This window comes from Oryzias latipes, chromosome 14, assembly GCF_053564925.1.
Source record: "Oryzias latipes strain Hd-rR chromosome 14, Olatipes_Hd-rR_3.1".
Classification (NCBI taxonomy): Eukaryota; Metazoa; Chordata; class Actinopteri; order Beloniformes; family Adrianichthyidae; genus Oryzias; species Oryzias latipes.
This window is the reverse complement of record NC_136250.1, coordinates 5,213,472-5,231,381: the sequence shown is the minus strand read 5'-3', so window position 1 is coordinate 5,231,381 and position 17,910 is coordinate 5,213,472. Positions and strand designations below refer to the sequence as shown.

At 36.8% G+C, this 17,910-nt stretch overlaps 1 protein-coding gene across 2 annotated transcripts in view; it reads right to left on the bottom strand.

The window, feature by feature from the left end:
- Positions 1 to 17,910, bottom strand: part of fstl4 (follistatin-like 4) — a 192,413-nt gene that overhangs the window by 35,179 nt on the left and 139,324 nt on the right. For both annotated transcript variants that reach the window (XM_011483178.4, XM_078931092.1), the window contains one exon: positions 2,753 to 2,919. In XM_011483178.4, the coding sequence (XP_011481480.1) occupies positions 2,753 to 2,919 (167 nt within the window). The remainder of the gene's footprint in view (positions 1 to 2,752; positions 2,920 to 17,910) is intronic.

Below are 17,910 nucleotides of genomic sequence, written 5' to 3'. Positions count from 1 at the left end.
TGTAGAAAAATCAATCCATTAATACAGAATGAAGCCAAACATCTGCCTGCTGTTTAATATTTCTGTAACTGGCAAACTGAAAGCATCCTGTGTTTAGACCGAGGTGAGTGACAAGGTCAACAGGCAATCAGGACGCTGAACACAGGGCACGGTTAAAAAAAAACAAAAAACACGAGAAATTGCATTGAAAAAGATCCACACAACAGTGGAAGGGAAACTGTGATACAGCGAAGGGACACTGTGTGGCTAACGAGTTGGCTTGTGTACTTACATGAAGATTTGTTGTATCATCACATGTACATTTTTTGTTGTGAAATAGTTTTTGTTAAACCACGAACTTACGCTCACATCTTCATTTTTCAAAAAAAGTTTGTACCGACTTCATTTATTTAAAGCCAATTTATTTTTGAGGGCGTAAGAGATGAAATGTTTATTAACCGTCTCCATCGGGACAGAAACTGAGAATTTAAGTGGACAGAACACTTACAAGTGGGAAACTTCGGTGAACCTTTTAGGCTTAATTATTTTCATTGGAGTACATAATGTGACTTGTACAGAAAAACAAGATAAATGGAACATTCATTGCATCAATGTGAGGAACAGTCAAAGGCTCATCTAGCATGTTTAGGTTTGGCTCCTAAAGGACTAATTTATTTGGTTGTCTCATTACTTAATGGATGATTTATTTTCATTGCTAACCCATTCATTTAATATTAAAAAGTCTTTTGTATAAGATTCTCTTATCCAGCCTTGCCAAATTGATCCACCTGCTACAAAACCTTTACACACCGCTTCAAATGTGCAGCTTCTCTATAGCTTTGACTTGATGAGCTGAAAGTCAAACACATTCCACGCTCCTGTCTCACGTCTCTATTCAGATCACTGATCTCTGTCTGAATCCATTATGTGCGGTCATGAGCGCGATGATTCTCTGTTGCAATCACCTCTCCTTCAGTCTCTGCCTTAACATTTTATGTTGTTAATCGGTTCATCAGCACAGCAGACCAACAAGGCTACTCATTAACATTCAATTAGGGGATTGTGATCTGGTAGCAGAGGAGGCAACTGCCACATGTGCAGATGTGTCTCATTAACTATTCCCTTTGTCCTTCTTTGGACAGTTTCTATCTAATTATGAAATAAAGAGAAAACTGCTTCATTCAAAATACTAACAAGATTCTTCTTGTCAACAGTTTGTCAAATTTGTCAAAAAAAGGAAATTAAACAAATAAAAATTTGTTTTTTAAATGAAAAAGGAATTTAATTGAGAGTTTTAGTTAAGGGTCACATGTTCTAAAAAAATCTAATTGGCATTTTGTAATTAACTAACATTTGTGATGCTGATGCTACAGTATATTAACACATTTTAGGTCTTAAACTCTACTCCTAATTGTGGTGGTTTTATTGAAAATTTCCGTGCTCATTATTGAAGTTCTGTATTGTTATTTATTTCTTAGGTTTAGTTTGCACATCTTTGGACGTATACGCGTTAGTTCATCTGCAATGTTCTACAGTGGAGCCGCCATCAGTGTGTGAATGTGTGAATGGATCTGTGACTGTAAAGCGCTTTGGGCCTTTGAGGAAGGTAGAAAGCGCTATACAAGTACACGCCATTTACCATTTACCATACAGGAGGGATTAATCGTTTTACTGATGAATCAAACCAGATTTGTCTGAGGCAAGTTGATAATCGACTTGAATCAAACTATACCATTATAAAATCATTTCAAAATGAAATACATTGATTATAATCAATCTTGGAAAATACCATTTGGATTGAGACATGATATATTTATTTTACTATAACTTAAAAATGTCCACACATGTGAGGGCGGCACAAAACGATCAAGCCATCATTACAGTTTTGAATTTTGCAAAGACATACAGTGCGGCGGTAGAATGTTCTAAGAATGTTCTGTTTCTAATATTTTGATGTGGAAACACAACTGTGGGCATATTAGTAGAAACTAATATGGGAATGGATTCACCATTAACTCTCATTTATTTGTTTGTTTCTATACATATTTAATTTACACTTGATTATCATTCAAGAAATAAAAGGAATCTGTAAAACATTGCCTGCACTTTTCAGTAGGTATTTATCTCTGAGTCACACTGGTTGATGTTTTGGCTAAAGATGCACTGGATCGATTTTAGGTCGATGAATCAAATTGGATAATTCAAAATGAACCAATATCGACTATAAATCGTATCATCAACCACAAATTATGATACGACTTGAATTGTTGTTAAAATGAGTCATTACAGCCCTAGTATACGTTGACAAATGTTGTAGTTAGTAACGTTAAAAGCTTCACAGAGTTAGTTCCATTAACATGATTGTTGACCCAATGTCAGGTTTGTTCTAGTAGGTGGCAGTCCCTTTTTATGTTCTCACATTTACAAGTTGCCCATAATTTCCATGAAATTCCCCTATTTTTGTTGGGACACACGGCTGACAGAATTCTGCTTGCACAAAACAGTGCAGAAAGAACAGAACACAGAAAGAAATGGTCTTGAAATGGGTTGGAAATATAATCTGCTGTGGCTTTTTTAAATTCTTTGACTAAAAACCTATAATGAAATAAAAAAAGGTGACTGTCCTTAAAGACCCTCAAGCCTTTTTTTTTTAAATTCTTGCATAAAATACAGAAAAGCTAATTGAAAATACATCACATTTGTTTTTTTTCTCTTTAATTCAATTTTCTCTTGAGTGACACACACCTGTGTCAGCCTTTTAATTTGCACTTACATTGATATCCTCCAAGTCCAGAAAGTTTAATATGATCCCATTCCTCTTCCAGATGATTGGTGGACGCAGTGTTCCCTGAATCGCACATGTGAGAACAGCGCTCAGGCCCACTGTTACCGTGGAGAAGCTGACTCTCTGGTCTTCTGCCAGACTCAGCTGGACAACCTCTGCAAAGGTGGGGAGAAACATGGTTGGTGGTCAAAAAAAAAGGGAATATGTAAAAGGAAATTGGAAGATAAAGACAAAGTCACAAGTTACAGTTTTGATTGAAGTAGAACCGTGGCAAACTATACATTTCTGATGGATCATCTGATCACACAACCCAGTCTCATCCTAAAATGTGTAGTAGCTACAAAGCACAATCAGCAGTTTAAGAGAATATATTTGCAATCTAAATAAAAAAATCCAAAGAAAAATATTTTTCCTAATTATTATTTTTTTTAACTCATCAAGCAAACAGATGGGAGCTTAAGAGCTCTTTTGTTTTTACTTTTTCTATAGGCGTTTCAGAAACTTCGGACACATGATATATTTGTATAAACCTCCTTTGTTTTTGAAGCTCAGCTTTAATTTATATTACAAATGTTTTACATGTCCAGCACAAATTCAAAATACTTCTCTGCCACTCCAGATTTGATACAAAACCCTCTCACAGTATTTAACCATAGGCTTTCTCTAGATCTACAAAGACACAATACAGCTCCTTCTGTCCTTTGTTCTTCTCCAGAAGCATCCTCAAAGCTTGTATTGCTTTTGTGGTTCTTTTCCTCAGCATGAAATCATACTGCTGCTAAGAAATGCTCACTTTTGACCCGAGTCCAGCTTCTAATACTCTAATACCCATAGCTTCATTGTGTGATGGATCCTCTTTGTTTTTCTGTAGTTTCACATCTCTGCATGTCTCCCTTCTTCTTATGGACACCAGAACACTTCTCCATTCCTCAGGCATCCTCTCACTTTCCAAGATCTTGTTAACCAGCACAGTTTGAAACTCTTCTGCTACCTCACCTCTCCTAAACTCTTCTATACCTCTACAGGTACTTTTTCAGGACCAACAACCTTTCCGCTCTCCCTACTCTTCCATTCCGTCCTCCGTTTTCTCATTACAGTTTCCCATCTTTACCACTTTCTGTTCCTGCTTCTAAGCTAATTTTCCTCCTAACATACTCCTTAACTTCTCCATTCCACCACCAATCTGCATTCCTCTCTCCAGATGACACACCAAGTACCTTCCTCTGATCACTGAAGCTCTCCAGTCATAGAAGAACTTCCTGATCTCCCTAAGCACGAGCACAATTAAACTGAAGTCACAATTTTTTTCTCTGAATATTTTGTTAAATGAGAGAGGATAAACTATAAAATCAGGATAAAAATTACAGCTTTTAGTTTACATAGTTCCTTTTTTCTAAGTAAAATAAAGGCATGAATTGTTAAATCTCTTGAGCTAGTATAAAACAAACTATCCTTCTATCCTCTAGTTTTTCTTTTCTCTAAATTCCCTGTACACATTGGTCATGCTGGTCATGCAAAATGACATTTATTTGATATTTATATAACTGGAAGAGGTTTTTCTGTTTGGAGGCGTGTGTGAATTTAAAGTTCAGGCATGTTCCCAATGACATGTCCCCGTGTCACCCTGTGTTAGCACTGGTTGGTGCAACAAGTAACACTTGGAATACAAATAAATTAGGAGACACCTGAGGGGAATGCAAATCAAGCAAGTGGATGACTGAGAAAATAATGTTTATTTAAACCATATAAAAAACGTGTGTCTATTTTGCTTTTTTTTAACTTTATTTTAGGCTAATTTTAATAAAAATGTCTGGCAACTAGGCATTGGATGGAAGATGGAAAATCTCAACTTTCAGAAATAACACCTAAAAAGATAAAAACAAAAAAACAAAGTAGAGCAGTTTGAATGCAAGCTAAATGATTGTTTTTTTTTTTGGTTTTTAAATGACATGTTTTTGATGTTCAAGCTAAACTTAATGGCTTAATTACCTCTTAGCAACAATTTCAAAAAGGTTGATTAAAGATTCAGTTTACCTGTGAACACAGATTGTCTCCTCCTGTCGCTTACACATCAGCAGCACAACCCAGCACTGATGCAGCAGCATCAAGCACTTCTCCTCCTCCAATAGACCCAGCTCCCTGAACATCTACTCTGACTGAGAAGGTAACTGTTAACTGCTTAGAGAATCTCTCCCCCTGTGTCTGTTACAGCGGCTGCTGAAAGAACCTTATTCAAGCGCAAGTTGATTGAAACGTACGAGAGATCTAATATAATGCAGTGGACTTGCCATCGTAAGCTTAAACCATTGGTCTCAAAACAGTTGTCATATGTTCATGTTGTAAATGTCTTTGCTCCCAGAAAAAACAAAACAAAGCAGGAGAGTAACTGTAATAAATTATGTCATATTAATTGGTGTAGTTTTTAAGTCATTCAAGTTAAAGCAGTAGCAAAACACCACTCGAGGTCTTTGTAAGATAATCATTTCCATTGAAAAAAAATAATTTTCTACATTTGTGCCTAATTGTTTCTTTAATATCTTATTTTTACAAGTTAATGTGATTTCTTTACATGTTTTATTGTAACTTTAAGCTATTTAAATTGTATTTTAAAACATATTTGTTTTTGTATTTTTCTTTAATAAGACAAAGTTATTAAGTTTATATATGTTTACATGTATAAAAGCAGTGGGAGTTACTGCGATGCAAGGGGGCGCCACCCAAAAACTTTCCTAGGGCGCCAAATTGGTGAGGGCCAGCCCTGCAGCCCCTTCTATGTTTTCACGGTTTTCTTATGTTAATGGTTAAACTGCTTTGTAAATGCATGTCATTTTTCATGATGTGAACTACGTTTTGTTTAAATTGGAACATATTTTAAAAGAATGCATTTTAGGTAATAAACAAAAAAAGACATTTAAAAAGAAATGCAAAGGTTTTATTTCTTTTCTAAAAGTGTGTCTTTCCTAATATATAATAATAAAGTATCCTTAATTTGCTTTTGCTTTTATATTTATATTTTCAGTCATGGCTGTTCGAAAATGTTGAAAAATTATGGAAAATTGGTGAGATCACTAGACTTCATAACCAGGCAGCAGTAATAAAGCCACTAAACCATCTGATCTTCATTTCAGCATCCACGGGGGACAGAATTCAATTTCCCAAACATGCTTTGAGTCAATGGCTACCGTGTACTGAAATGTTTATGGGAAGTGTCCCGCCTAGATGCAGACTCTGACAAACGTTACAGTAAAAGACCCTGGGACATTAGCTGTCCGTATCCTGTAGCTCTTCTAGTGATAGATGTATCTGCGCTGACAGCTAGGTCTGCCAGTGATATTTCAGAATGTCTTGGGTACAGTGCACTGCCAGGCCCAACAAAGTTATTATTCAACAGATCAGTAATTTGGCTGGCAGAACAGGCTTTGAGTGCCATGTCGACAGATGAAAGATGAAGTGCATTGATTTGACATGGCTTGGAGGGGCCATTTTTGGTGGTACTATGAATTTCAACTAGACCACCGCTTGCAATGAATTCGGTACAGTCTGTGAAAGCACTGTGTGGTTTGCTTTGTCAGCACCACCTCGCTGTTCAGATGGACATCCAACACTAGTTTGTATTGATTCCTTTAAGGTAGACAAGGAAGACGTGTTTTTAAAAGTTTACTGCTGAAGAAAATGTCCTAGAAGTTCTCTATGCAACTGCTAAATGTCATTTATTAGAGTGTTGCAGATAAACCTTTTTGAGGCGCCGATGTTGACAACTGCATCCGAAATACACTGTAAATGGAGGCAGTAGAGCAATCAAGTGAAGACTCACAAGTTAAGAGGTTTATTCTTGCACAAACATTTCTTATTTCTATAACAATATCTAACTGCTATTAATTTTTTCAGAATTTATTAAAAAAAAGAATCTTGCTCTCAGAACAAGCGGATGTGAATGTTTAGTTAAGGCCCTGCCATAAATACAAGTGTAAACGTCCAAAGGGGCCATATGTTGTAAACAAAGCAAGGCTTTCTAAAGACGTTGAATAAGATCTCTTCTTTCTGACTACTCTGTGTTTGTGTCTTTAAGTCGTGGTTTTTTGCATATTTTGGCTGGGGGTGCAACAATCAAGCTATGTTCTCCCCAGACATTTGACACACATTCAAGAATATGCTAAGCAAGCACTTAGCAGATGGTGTTCACACACAGGACAAGCAGGGGGTGTCTTCTTCTTTTTCTTCTGCTACTGTACTAGTGTATGTCCGCCAACTACTCTTGGAAGAGACTTGGTGCAAAATGTGGAAGCGGTGCAAATCTCCTGAATCTTTCTCCAAGCTTTTTCCTTCACAGCTCTATTCCAATATATGAAAGACTTGGTGTCATATCATTCCATCAGATCACAAACTGCAATTATTAATTTGTCCTCGGTGATTCACTTTCACTTTTGTAATTTTAAGGGGACGTCATCCAGTAATCGCAATCAATCACTGTTCAAAGAATATTAACAAGCATGTTCAATATTCTGAAAACAATCATAACTCGCGAAGCGATGTGTGCATGTGAGAACTTTGAACGTGGAAGTCTGAAACATGTATATAGGGATAGCTTTAACCTGCATTTCCAAGGGCGATGTGAATGTAGCGACTTCTAGTCTGAAAAATATGGTAAATATGGTAAATATGGTAAATCTGTTCTTATTTATTTATCTTGTTCACAGAATTTGAGTTTCTTTTTTCTATAAAGCACTTAAAACTCTTCCGTTTTGCAGTTTTCCAGTTTCAAAAAGTATCAATTAGTTTTAAACTTAACTCAAAGATGACTGTAAATGCCCTCTGCTAAGAATCTAAAAAGGACCTGTCAGAGCGTTTATATTTGGATCCAAAAGCACATTTTAGACAGCCCCTTAGAAAGTGTTTTATAGCAGTTCCTTAAAAGCACCACTATTAAACCCAACAACAATCCTTGTTCTGACCAAGCTCAGACAAACATTCCCACAGGCAGCGTTTGCTCTGCCCCGTCCCCATGTCACAACATTAGCTCCTTAAAGAATCTCACAGTGCAAATCAATAACTGACCTTAAAGGGATTCAGGAACTTCACTGATTGATCAGAACCACTGCCATCTGAAAGATGAGCTGCTTCATTCAGATCTTCAGACTTAGACTTTTGAAGATCTTCAAAGAATTAAAAATATGTACTTCACAATAAAAAATGGAGGTTCAACTCCAGAACAAAAAGAAAAAGTTACGTTTATTTTATCCAATACAGGTCTGTGATTTTGGAGTTTATATCTGATAAATACAACAACAACAAAAATCAGAAAAGAAATAAAAAGAAAAAGCTTTTTTTTCAGAACCTTTTTATACTGAACTGGGAAATTGATATATATAAAATGTTGTGAATTCTTAGTTGTTTTTTTTGTGTTTAGGTGATTAATAGCTCTGTTGACAATGCTGAGCCAGATGGATCCTTTGGGTAAAAGATCAACCACCAGGCTGTCTGAGAAACCTTAGTTGAACCTCAAGCCTGAAGCCCTTCTCCAGGCAAGAGAAACTGAATCTGTAAGACTAAACTTCTCACTTTATTCCAAAGTTTGTCATATTGACGGTGGATAGTAAAAAACAAACTTAAATTAAAGTCAGAGTTTGCACGCAGCTTAGCTCAGAACACAGAGATCTAGCACAAGATTGTCACTGACTTCATTATCAACACAGGATTTTGTTTGATTTCTATTTTTGATTGACAGCCAAACAGACTGACCACAGAAATATAAAACCTTATGATAGTAGTGATGCAGGAACATCCCGAAGGAAATCCACCAATCAGCATAACACAAGCAGATTGAGGATACAATCAACACAACAAATCATCACCACAAGTACAAAAACACACAGCAACACCCAGGTCTGAAAAATCTTTAAAACTTTCATTTCTCTTGTTATCTTTTCCTGTTTTGTACATCAGACATCTTCCCTTTCACAATATTGTGAATAACCCTGAAAAAAAGTTTGGAGTTTGTAAAATAAACCCTTAAAAAAAACTGGACTGTTTAAATATTCTCTGACTCCTAATTTGATTTAAGGTAACAGATTTTTTTGGTTTACTCTTGCTTTACTGTAAAATCCATCTGAAAAAGACTCAACAACTTGTTAAGTAACAGTTAATAGCTTGTTAAGGATTTATGAATCTGACTTATAAATATGAGCCAATAGATAACTAACAAGCCAAATTCAAAGATAGTTATCATTAAGTGTGACCAAATCTAGACTTCAGTTAAATAGATCTCAAACTTCTTTCAGTACTTTCTGTAGGAAGATGTTGCCAGCACAACACTGGGTGGTTATTTAAAACGACATTTTTCTTTGGGTTAGTTAGTGGATTATTTGTAAACTGAACTAAGATGGCAAACAGGCAGAAACAACTAAAAATAAAACCCTTTCTCCATGAAGTCTGCGATGCTGAAGACACTTAAGCCTGGAAAAACCAAAGAGATTCCTCTCTTCCTGACAGTGGCTCTGTGCCTCAGAGTGGATTAGATTGTCAGTCATGTCACATGCACATCCTCCATTCTAAGACATTTATGCAAATTAAGCATGACACACTTATTTAAATTTGACTGTTATGTACAAACCTTTTTTCTTTTTGTAAATCTGTCGTCAAGTGTTAATCTTAAAGATCCATGCTGATTGAAAAAGCTGATTTTAAAGAGGAGAGCTTGAATTTTTAGCATTTCATTCAAATACATCCTACAAGATGCTAAAGTGAAATAAGATTTGCATTTACACACTAAGATTATCTTAAACTGTTAGAATATGCTCTTGTCCAAATAATGTCCCTACAGCCACAGACATGATATCTGTAATCAACATCAGGAAAACAAAAGCAGCAAGTAATTTGTTGCCAAGTGTTTCCATACATTCAGCTAAAATTCCTTACAACTTTCATTTTCTGACATTATATTTTCTTTTTTTTATCTTTTTTTTAATTTTTTCTTTAGAATAGTGGAGTGGTGTTTGGACTAGTATGTGCTTTCTTAAAATGCAATCTCCTGCCAAACTGAAGGTCATGAGTCCAGAGGAAAGAAGTGCCATGTCAGGTTTTGTGGCCCTTGTGGGCCTAGGCTAAACCATGGCATATTGGCCTCTCCTCTGGGCTTGGCTCCTTAGACTTGATTTGTCAGGCTGTGCAAATATCATGATTCCCAGTTGAATTCTTCAAAAAGACATAAAACCATTTACCTGGCACTTCACCAGAGGTCATTTGACCTTGACAGTAACTAAAACGAAATAACACCTTAGATCTTCTCCTTCAGGGTGATGACTATTGAAGGTTGTTTTAATAAAACGGGCTTTTGTTGCTGGGTATCTGTGTTACTCAGTGTTTTTTTTTTTTTATGGCAAACAGCACATTAAACCATCAGAACTTGAAGATACCCTCAGGTTCAGGACATTTCACTTTGGGGGGAATGAATCTGCAACCAAATGTTTTTAACGCTGAGGGGAAGGGAGGGGCTGGACTGCCAAGTAATTAGCAGTTGGTAGTGAGTTGGATCAGATGGTGGAGAAAAGCACTCAGGAGTTTATTGAGTGTGCTAGAAATGTTTGGCAGAAATTCCCAGAGATGACGCATTGCATTTTACTAAAGAAGCAGTACTTAAACACCTCTAGGTGAGAAGAAGGTGCAAGTTGGTGAGATTCATTATACGTTTCTTTTAATGCATTGGATGTTCTTGGGCATTTCCTGACTGATACACATTTACAGCATTACATTACAAGCATATTTGTCAGGTTTGTTGTAAATGGCGTATACTTTTATAGCGCTTTACTACAGTTATAAGCTGCACACACACCAGTCATGTTTGGTGCATTCAGAAATGCGCCGAACGCAGGTTTTTTAATGCGCTTTTGGCATTTGGTGCAGGTTTGTTGCTACCCGATACGCATGGACTCGCATTTGGATGAGGTTTTGTGTGAAATGTTGAAGCGGTACAAATGTCACAAACCTTGCTCTAGGTTTTTCTTTCACAGCTCTATTTCGATACGAATGAAAGACTTGATGTTATACAATAACGGTTGGGTACAAACCGCAATTATCATTTATTTATTTTTCATTTATGATTGATTTTCAAATGTCTAGGACTTCTCTGCTTTGAATTGCCACACGTTTTGTACATAGAGCCCAAAAATGGCCTTAAACCTTGCATAACAATGCATGAATATGAGAGTTTTGTACATTGAAGCCCGAAATGCACAAGTCTACATAGACCTTTCATTGGAAGCGGTCGCTCAAACATGCGTTTCCGAGCCTGGTGTAAACGTAGCAATGGAAGACCCAAAGTGCTTTACAGTCCTAGCCCCATTCACTGATGGACACACACAATCACACACTGATGGCGGCTCCGCTGTCTAACACTGGTGCCAACCTAGGAGCAATGTGGGGTTTAGTGTTTTGCCCAAGGACACTTTGACACATGGGCAGGCAAGGCGGGAACCAAACCAGCGATCTTCCAACAAGAGGTCAACCGCAATACTTGTGCACCATGATCACCGTATTATTTTTTCGTGTCTCTCCAAAATAGAATTAAGGTTTCTGGAAAGATGTTTGCTCTTTTAAAACTTAGATTGCTGGCTTAAGATGTAAAAATATGCTCTGAATTTGGAAGCCTTGTGAAGCAAAATGAACACAAACTACAATAAATAATTGTAATGCTAAAAAAAGAATACCAGTTGGCAAGCTGATTTCAGCAACTGCCCATGTTAGGGGTTTCTTGTGATAGAAGAGACTATATTCACTTGGTTTGTGGAAGCTGAGGGGGCAAAGGATGCCGCTGTTAATATGTAAAATAATTTATACCTCTAATTACTATAACTAATACCAGAGAACCATTTCTTGACACCTGTACCCAAGACATTAAAAAGATAGGCTCTAAAGTAGCAACTGCACACATATTTTCTAGACAGTGGTTAACGCAGTACATGTATAGAGACAGAGATCCCACTGAGACTCTACAGTGGTCACACATTATGTTGTTCTGTCATTTTGCATTTATTAGGGGGTGTCCTCTCTGCAGGGACGCTGCAGCTAGCAGCATATTTGCAATTATTACTTTAAATTTACTAGCAAGTTGGATATTACACTTTATTTTGTTTTAGTGAATAAAAACTCTTTCTTTCATGTCCAACGTCTCTACACCGTATCACATTTTGTACATAAGCTGCACACGTACAATTTTAATTTACTATCTTCATGCACAGGATCTTTTGTTGTTGTCCTGCCATACTTCTGCTCACAAATTTACTCTTTACTCCGTCTCTCTCAAACTTGCACACACACATTGAAATTAATGCTTTCTCTTTGAGAGTGCTGCTGGTGATTATTCATGGGGCGGATAGTAAGGGGTAGGGATGAGCAATCAGCAGCTAGCTCATTAATCACACTGTATGCAGACCCTTAATCTCCTCCACAGGTACAGAGGAATCCTCTGCTGCCACTCCTCATTGCTTCTCTACTCTCTTCTCCTTCTTACTGTGCCTCCTTCTGTTGTCCACCCACTATCTCATTTTCTCCTGGTGCTGTGTTTGCATCCATTACAGACTTTGTCCCTTTTAGACACTTTAACCTTAATATATATGTAACCATGAAAACATGCGGTCATAACTATCTTCATAATTTTTTATCCTTCTTTGTATTTGTAGTTTTTATTATTAAACTGAAAGTACTTTATTATTTTTAACTATTTTTTTTCTGTACATACATTCATGCGTAGGCAACATGTCTAATTTTAAAGATCCACTCGAATGAAAACTGTGTTGTTGCTGTTTTTAACCTGTTCTTGTAAACATTTTCTCATGAAAGAGGACATGAATATAAAAAATAATTAGCTCAAAACTGTATTTCTGCATATTTCTTGAATAAATTGTTGTGAATCAAGAGCAGACAAAAAAGATTGTATTTGTGATGCTGGATGGGGCACAAGCTCCCCCCTCCGCGCCATTCTGATGCTTCCACTTGTGGGCAACCCAAAACTGAACGGCATGTTAGCTCCAAAATGGATTGCCATTTTCGCTGATTTTAGGTTGTGAGGGGTTGGAAGCAGGGGTTGACATAGCCCAGAAATTTGCACTGGCCCACAGGGCCAGTAGTTTTTGAAACTTACTGGCCCTGCCTGAAAGTTACTGGCCCGACACCGCGCATAGCGGGACCCGCCGCTCCGCAGGTGCTTGCAACTTTAGGGGGGTCTGGGGGCATGCCCCCCCGGGAAACTTTTAATATGGTACAATTTGGTGCATTCTGGTGACATCACTTATTTCTACACTTTTCAATGACTGAAAATAGACCATATCAAACTTAAATCTGCTCTAGTCTGTTTCAGATGTTTTGAAGAGAGCACTGCAGTGTAGTAGGTAACACTAGTTCAGAAGTTTTCATGGTGCTTCTAACGGCAAATATCGCAATAAATCATAAACCTTAAATGTGTTAAAACAATCTAATGGCAGCTTGAACCATTTAACGAATCAAATAAATCCCTTAATGCATTTGACCAATCGGATGGACGCCTTCACATTGTTGATCAATCAGATGGAGCCCTGTTATGTTAGATGTTTGTAACCCATGTCAACGTGGGTCATTTGGAGTATAATTTTTAAACTGGGAATGGTTATTTGGTTATTTTGCTGTTTGTTTATATACCGCAAATTATATCGTTATCGCAATTTTAATCTCTGATATCGTATATCGCGAGTTTTCCTCATATTGTGCAGGTCTAACTGAGATCATTCAGCTAACTAGAAATACTTACTGCTTACAGTGTTGTAAAGAAAAACAAAATTAAGTAGTTTAACATTCTACTGCATTTGAGTCTGAGATTCAGGTATTTGGAGTTGCCTTTGATTCTTTGACATTCAGCTTAAAGCTTAGTGCATACAGTTTCATCTTCAATGCATTCATTAAATATCTTGCTGTCCATACTACTAATTATACCCATTACTCCATCCAACATATTCCTATCTATTCCTGCCATGTCTTCCACATCTCTGACATGCTTCAGTCTCTCTTCAGTGTCGGTGTCGGATTTATAATCAAATGTAATAATAACCCACTGGCTTGTGCCTTCGTTGTTGCTGTTTAACATTGTTTTGTATTGAATTGTTACATTCAATAAAGTTTGAAAAAAAAAAGTAGTGAGCGCGTGCCGCGTGGTGCTCGGCAGTGAATGCCGCGCGCGAGCAGGCGGGAGAGAAGGAGAAGTGATCAAAGGTTTCCCATAGAAACCCTTGAAGTCTGAACACAGGACTAGCAGAAAAACTAAATTATGAAGACGAGGTAAATCTACACGTTTTCGCAAAATTTACTTTATTGAAAAAGGTGAAGAATATATAAACCGTTAAATATTTTAGTGGCCCGAGCGGACAAGTGAAAAGTAAAGTCTTGTGGTCCGCACTGCTCGAAAAGCAGGACCGGGCCAGCGGACAAATGGCTATGTCGAGCCCTGGGAAGCTAACGGAACAGTACACAAAGGATGATGGGAAACGAACACAGGCTTACTCCCTGCTAACAGTGCCACCACACCTTTGAGAATGAACTTCTGCCGCTCTGCAGAAATATGTCCTAAAAAACAACAGGTTTTTGAATTTTGGCAGGGAAGACATAAAATAGATCAAAAAATGATCGCAGTGAGACTTTAAATAAATAAAAAAGTGCAAAAATACAAATATAAATGTTAAGTCCTATAATTGTTTTTGGAGACTAAGTAAACAAAGGGATAAATTCTAGTAAGTTCTACTTCCTTTATAATATAAAAGCAGCCGTTTCACCAATGTGTATGTGTTTTTTTGGAACCCTCTCAGGATTTTCTACCCTGCAAGAGGTGTGGGAAATGTGCAGCCAGAAATCGCAGGTGTTCTTAGTAAGTGAAAATTCACAATTGGGATATGAGCTTGGAAAAGAGAAAAGTGAGTAATTACACTAAATTATGCAGTGTACCAGTTGTAGATGAATGGTCATTTCCTCTGTTCTCTGCTCTAGCATGACTCAAAGTTTGTTGGACACATTTTCAAGCTTTTTTTTTTTAAAGCCTGTGGCTTTAAAAGAATAACTTGTAGAAAATTCTGTCTTGTCTCAATGTTTTGAACAAATATTATAATCAAATGCTGTTGTAAAGTAAAAGTATGAAATTAAATGTAACGTAAAAATTTGGTGGGCCAAACAAAAAAATGTAAATACATAAAGAGAAATTTAAAAAATGCAATACAAAAAATGCATGTTTTTTCTAGTTTGATTAAGATGAGAACATTTTAAATTTGAGAGGCCAAAAGGGTTATCCTGCTCTGAGGAGCTTAGTGGAAAAAAATCCGACAGTCTGGAGCTAATCTCCCAAACTTTATTAGCCAGATGAAGCCCAATTTCTTAACGCTATACTCTCATCTGATGGCAACATAAGATCTCTGACAATATGAGGAATCTTACATCAGTATAAAAAAGCAAAAAAAAAACCTCCTTCCTTCAACATGACTACTCTCCTGCAGAGTTTTTGGACCTCGCTTGACAGGACTGACTATGTGGTCTCTTATTTTTAAACTCCTTCTGCTTTTTGGAAGAGGATTAGTGGCCTGGAACACAACTTCACTGAAGGTTTGATCAGATATGAAGGTCCAGCTTGGCTGGGAAAGAATGCAAAATGGAATGCACTAAGCGCTTTAAGTCTGGTGATATATTAATGCGGTGAAACAGAATCCTATGTCCGCATCATGGAACTTTTCCCACTTTTAGCAACAAAACAGTGGTTGGAGCTGCAGAGCAGAGCAATCGCTTTTGTCAATGGTTTCCAGCTAAATAATCTTTCCACTCTGAAAGAAAGGCATCAGTCCCTCTGAGACAGACACTGTCAATTGCTGCACACTTTCCCGTAGAGTCTTTTGTCCTCTCTTCTATGTAATAATTTCAATTAAGATAAAAGATAAACTAATTTATCATGGATTTTCCAAGTATACGAACAATCTTGCAATTATTCAGGAGTTTAAGGCTAAATTTCAGAATATTTAATGATAGATTATGTTGAGGTGACAGCAGCTAGGGGGCAGAAATGTCTGCCATAGGTGAAAAAAAGGCAGCTATAATTACCAAATGGACTGTTTCAGCCAAAATCAAAGACATTGTTTTTTTAGTTTTTTTTTTTAGTTTTTTTTTTTTTTACAGCTGCCGAGCTATCTGCAACTCTATAAGGCTTTAGTGGAATTAAAATAAAGCTAATTTTCCTTTAGTAATGAGTGTTTTTGTAGATGATAAAAAAAAACGAAAACATGTGCAAACATTAGCTTTCACATAATGCAAACCAAGAGAAAGTCGACAAGAGACACTACATAGGTCAAGCTACTGCGGATTCAGACTTCTCCAACTCTGGAAATGTGTCATCTAAAGTTGGGATAGCTTTGAAAATGTTCACTATAGTTGCACTTATTCTACAAAGCCTTTCTCCAAGTAATGTGTGATGTAGAATTTCCTCAAACTGGGATTCTTCTTTTCCTTTGGCCACAGCCAATCAGCTTCCTCCATCTAACCCTTTCTTCTGCCTCCTCTCTTCCTCTAACACGAGCTCCCTTCATGTCTTTGTTCACCGCATCCATAAACCCTGGGATTGATCTATTCTATCTCAATAAAATCACTGCAGTACAAGCCCCATTTGAAAGAAGTAAAAATTCTGGTACTGTAAATAAAAATCTAATACACAAGGTCTTACCAAGAATACTTCTTTAAAGAAAAATATTCTGGTCACTATGGGTTTTCTTCAATTAATATTTTGCTGTTAAAAAAATAATCGTGAAAAGATCATTTTTCTTGCAAGGGAGAAAGTAAGATTTTTTTTCTTGAAACAAAGGTAATTTGACTTTCGAAAGATTGGAAAGTTGCAGTGATGAATGTGTTTGGTGTGCTTGTAAAAGTGTAAATGTTATACAAAATATTAGATTCACCTTGTGACAAAAAACAATCTTTGAACGCAGTGGAGGTGTATTTAGGGCATAACTTCCAACTATCCGTTCAGTGTGTAACCTCTCATCACCTTTTGGAGTTGTGCATTTGAGTTGTTGCCTTGTTACCACAGCCGTGGGTCAAGTCTAAAGATTTTTAAGAGTGTGAGCATAAAATGTGTGCACCCAAAAATGTTAATAGTTAATACAGGATAGGTGCAAACATTTCATTAACCACAGCTCATTCAAAAAGCTTTAAAAAAAACATGCATATTTTAAATGTCTGTATATATGATTATTCTTCTCTAATTCACTATTTTTCATTTTTTATTTCCCTTCAGGAAAAAAACCTTTGTGGAGGACTCAAACAGGTTTCATTCTGTGTTTAATCTGCTAGTAGAACTTTTCAAGAAGGAAAAAAAAAATGCAATCATAATAAAATCCCTTCATCACGGGAGCTGCTTGACGCAGGAGATCTCATGTTCTACCACTCAGCTGGGAGCGTTCATTATTAAGCTCCACCAGAAAATCTGATAACGCTCCTGAGAACAAAGGCTGACCTGCTCCCTCATCCTCAGTCTTTCTCTGCCTTACACTGACACTTTAGAATTTAGTCCATGTCTGCTTCCTGAAGCTGTCAAAGCCCTGACTTCAACTTTGAATCAAGAAAATCTTTTGGAAAATAAACCCAGAAAATAAAACAATAAAAAACGCTTATTTAAGTCAATCGGACAAAAAGATTTGAATTTGAAAAGGAGGCGAGTCCAGAAAAAGTGTTCAGTGTGGCTAAATAGCTCACCATTGGCTTTACTTCCAACGATTGTCATCCGTGTCCTTTCTATTTCTAAATCACTTTAAAAAAAACTGCAAATTGCAACTTTTGGAAAGGTTATTGATTACGAATAATAAAGATTACAGAAGTTACATTTTATAAAGTCCTTCATAGGAATGTTTGTTAACTAAATAAAGTATTTGTAATAAAAGAGCAACCCTGTCAGGAGTTATAGTAATAACTGACAATCAAAAGATGATTCCTGCTTGTGGGAACGACAGAATGATCTTTTTGTGATCTGCATTTCCTGAAAATAGATAACCAGAGTTCACACTGAGCTGCTTTTGCCTCCTCTATTCCACTGAAGCTCAACAACCCCTATTTTAGGCCTCTATATTGGTTTAATGTTTTGTCTTTTGGTATTGAATGTT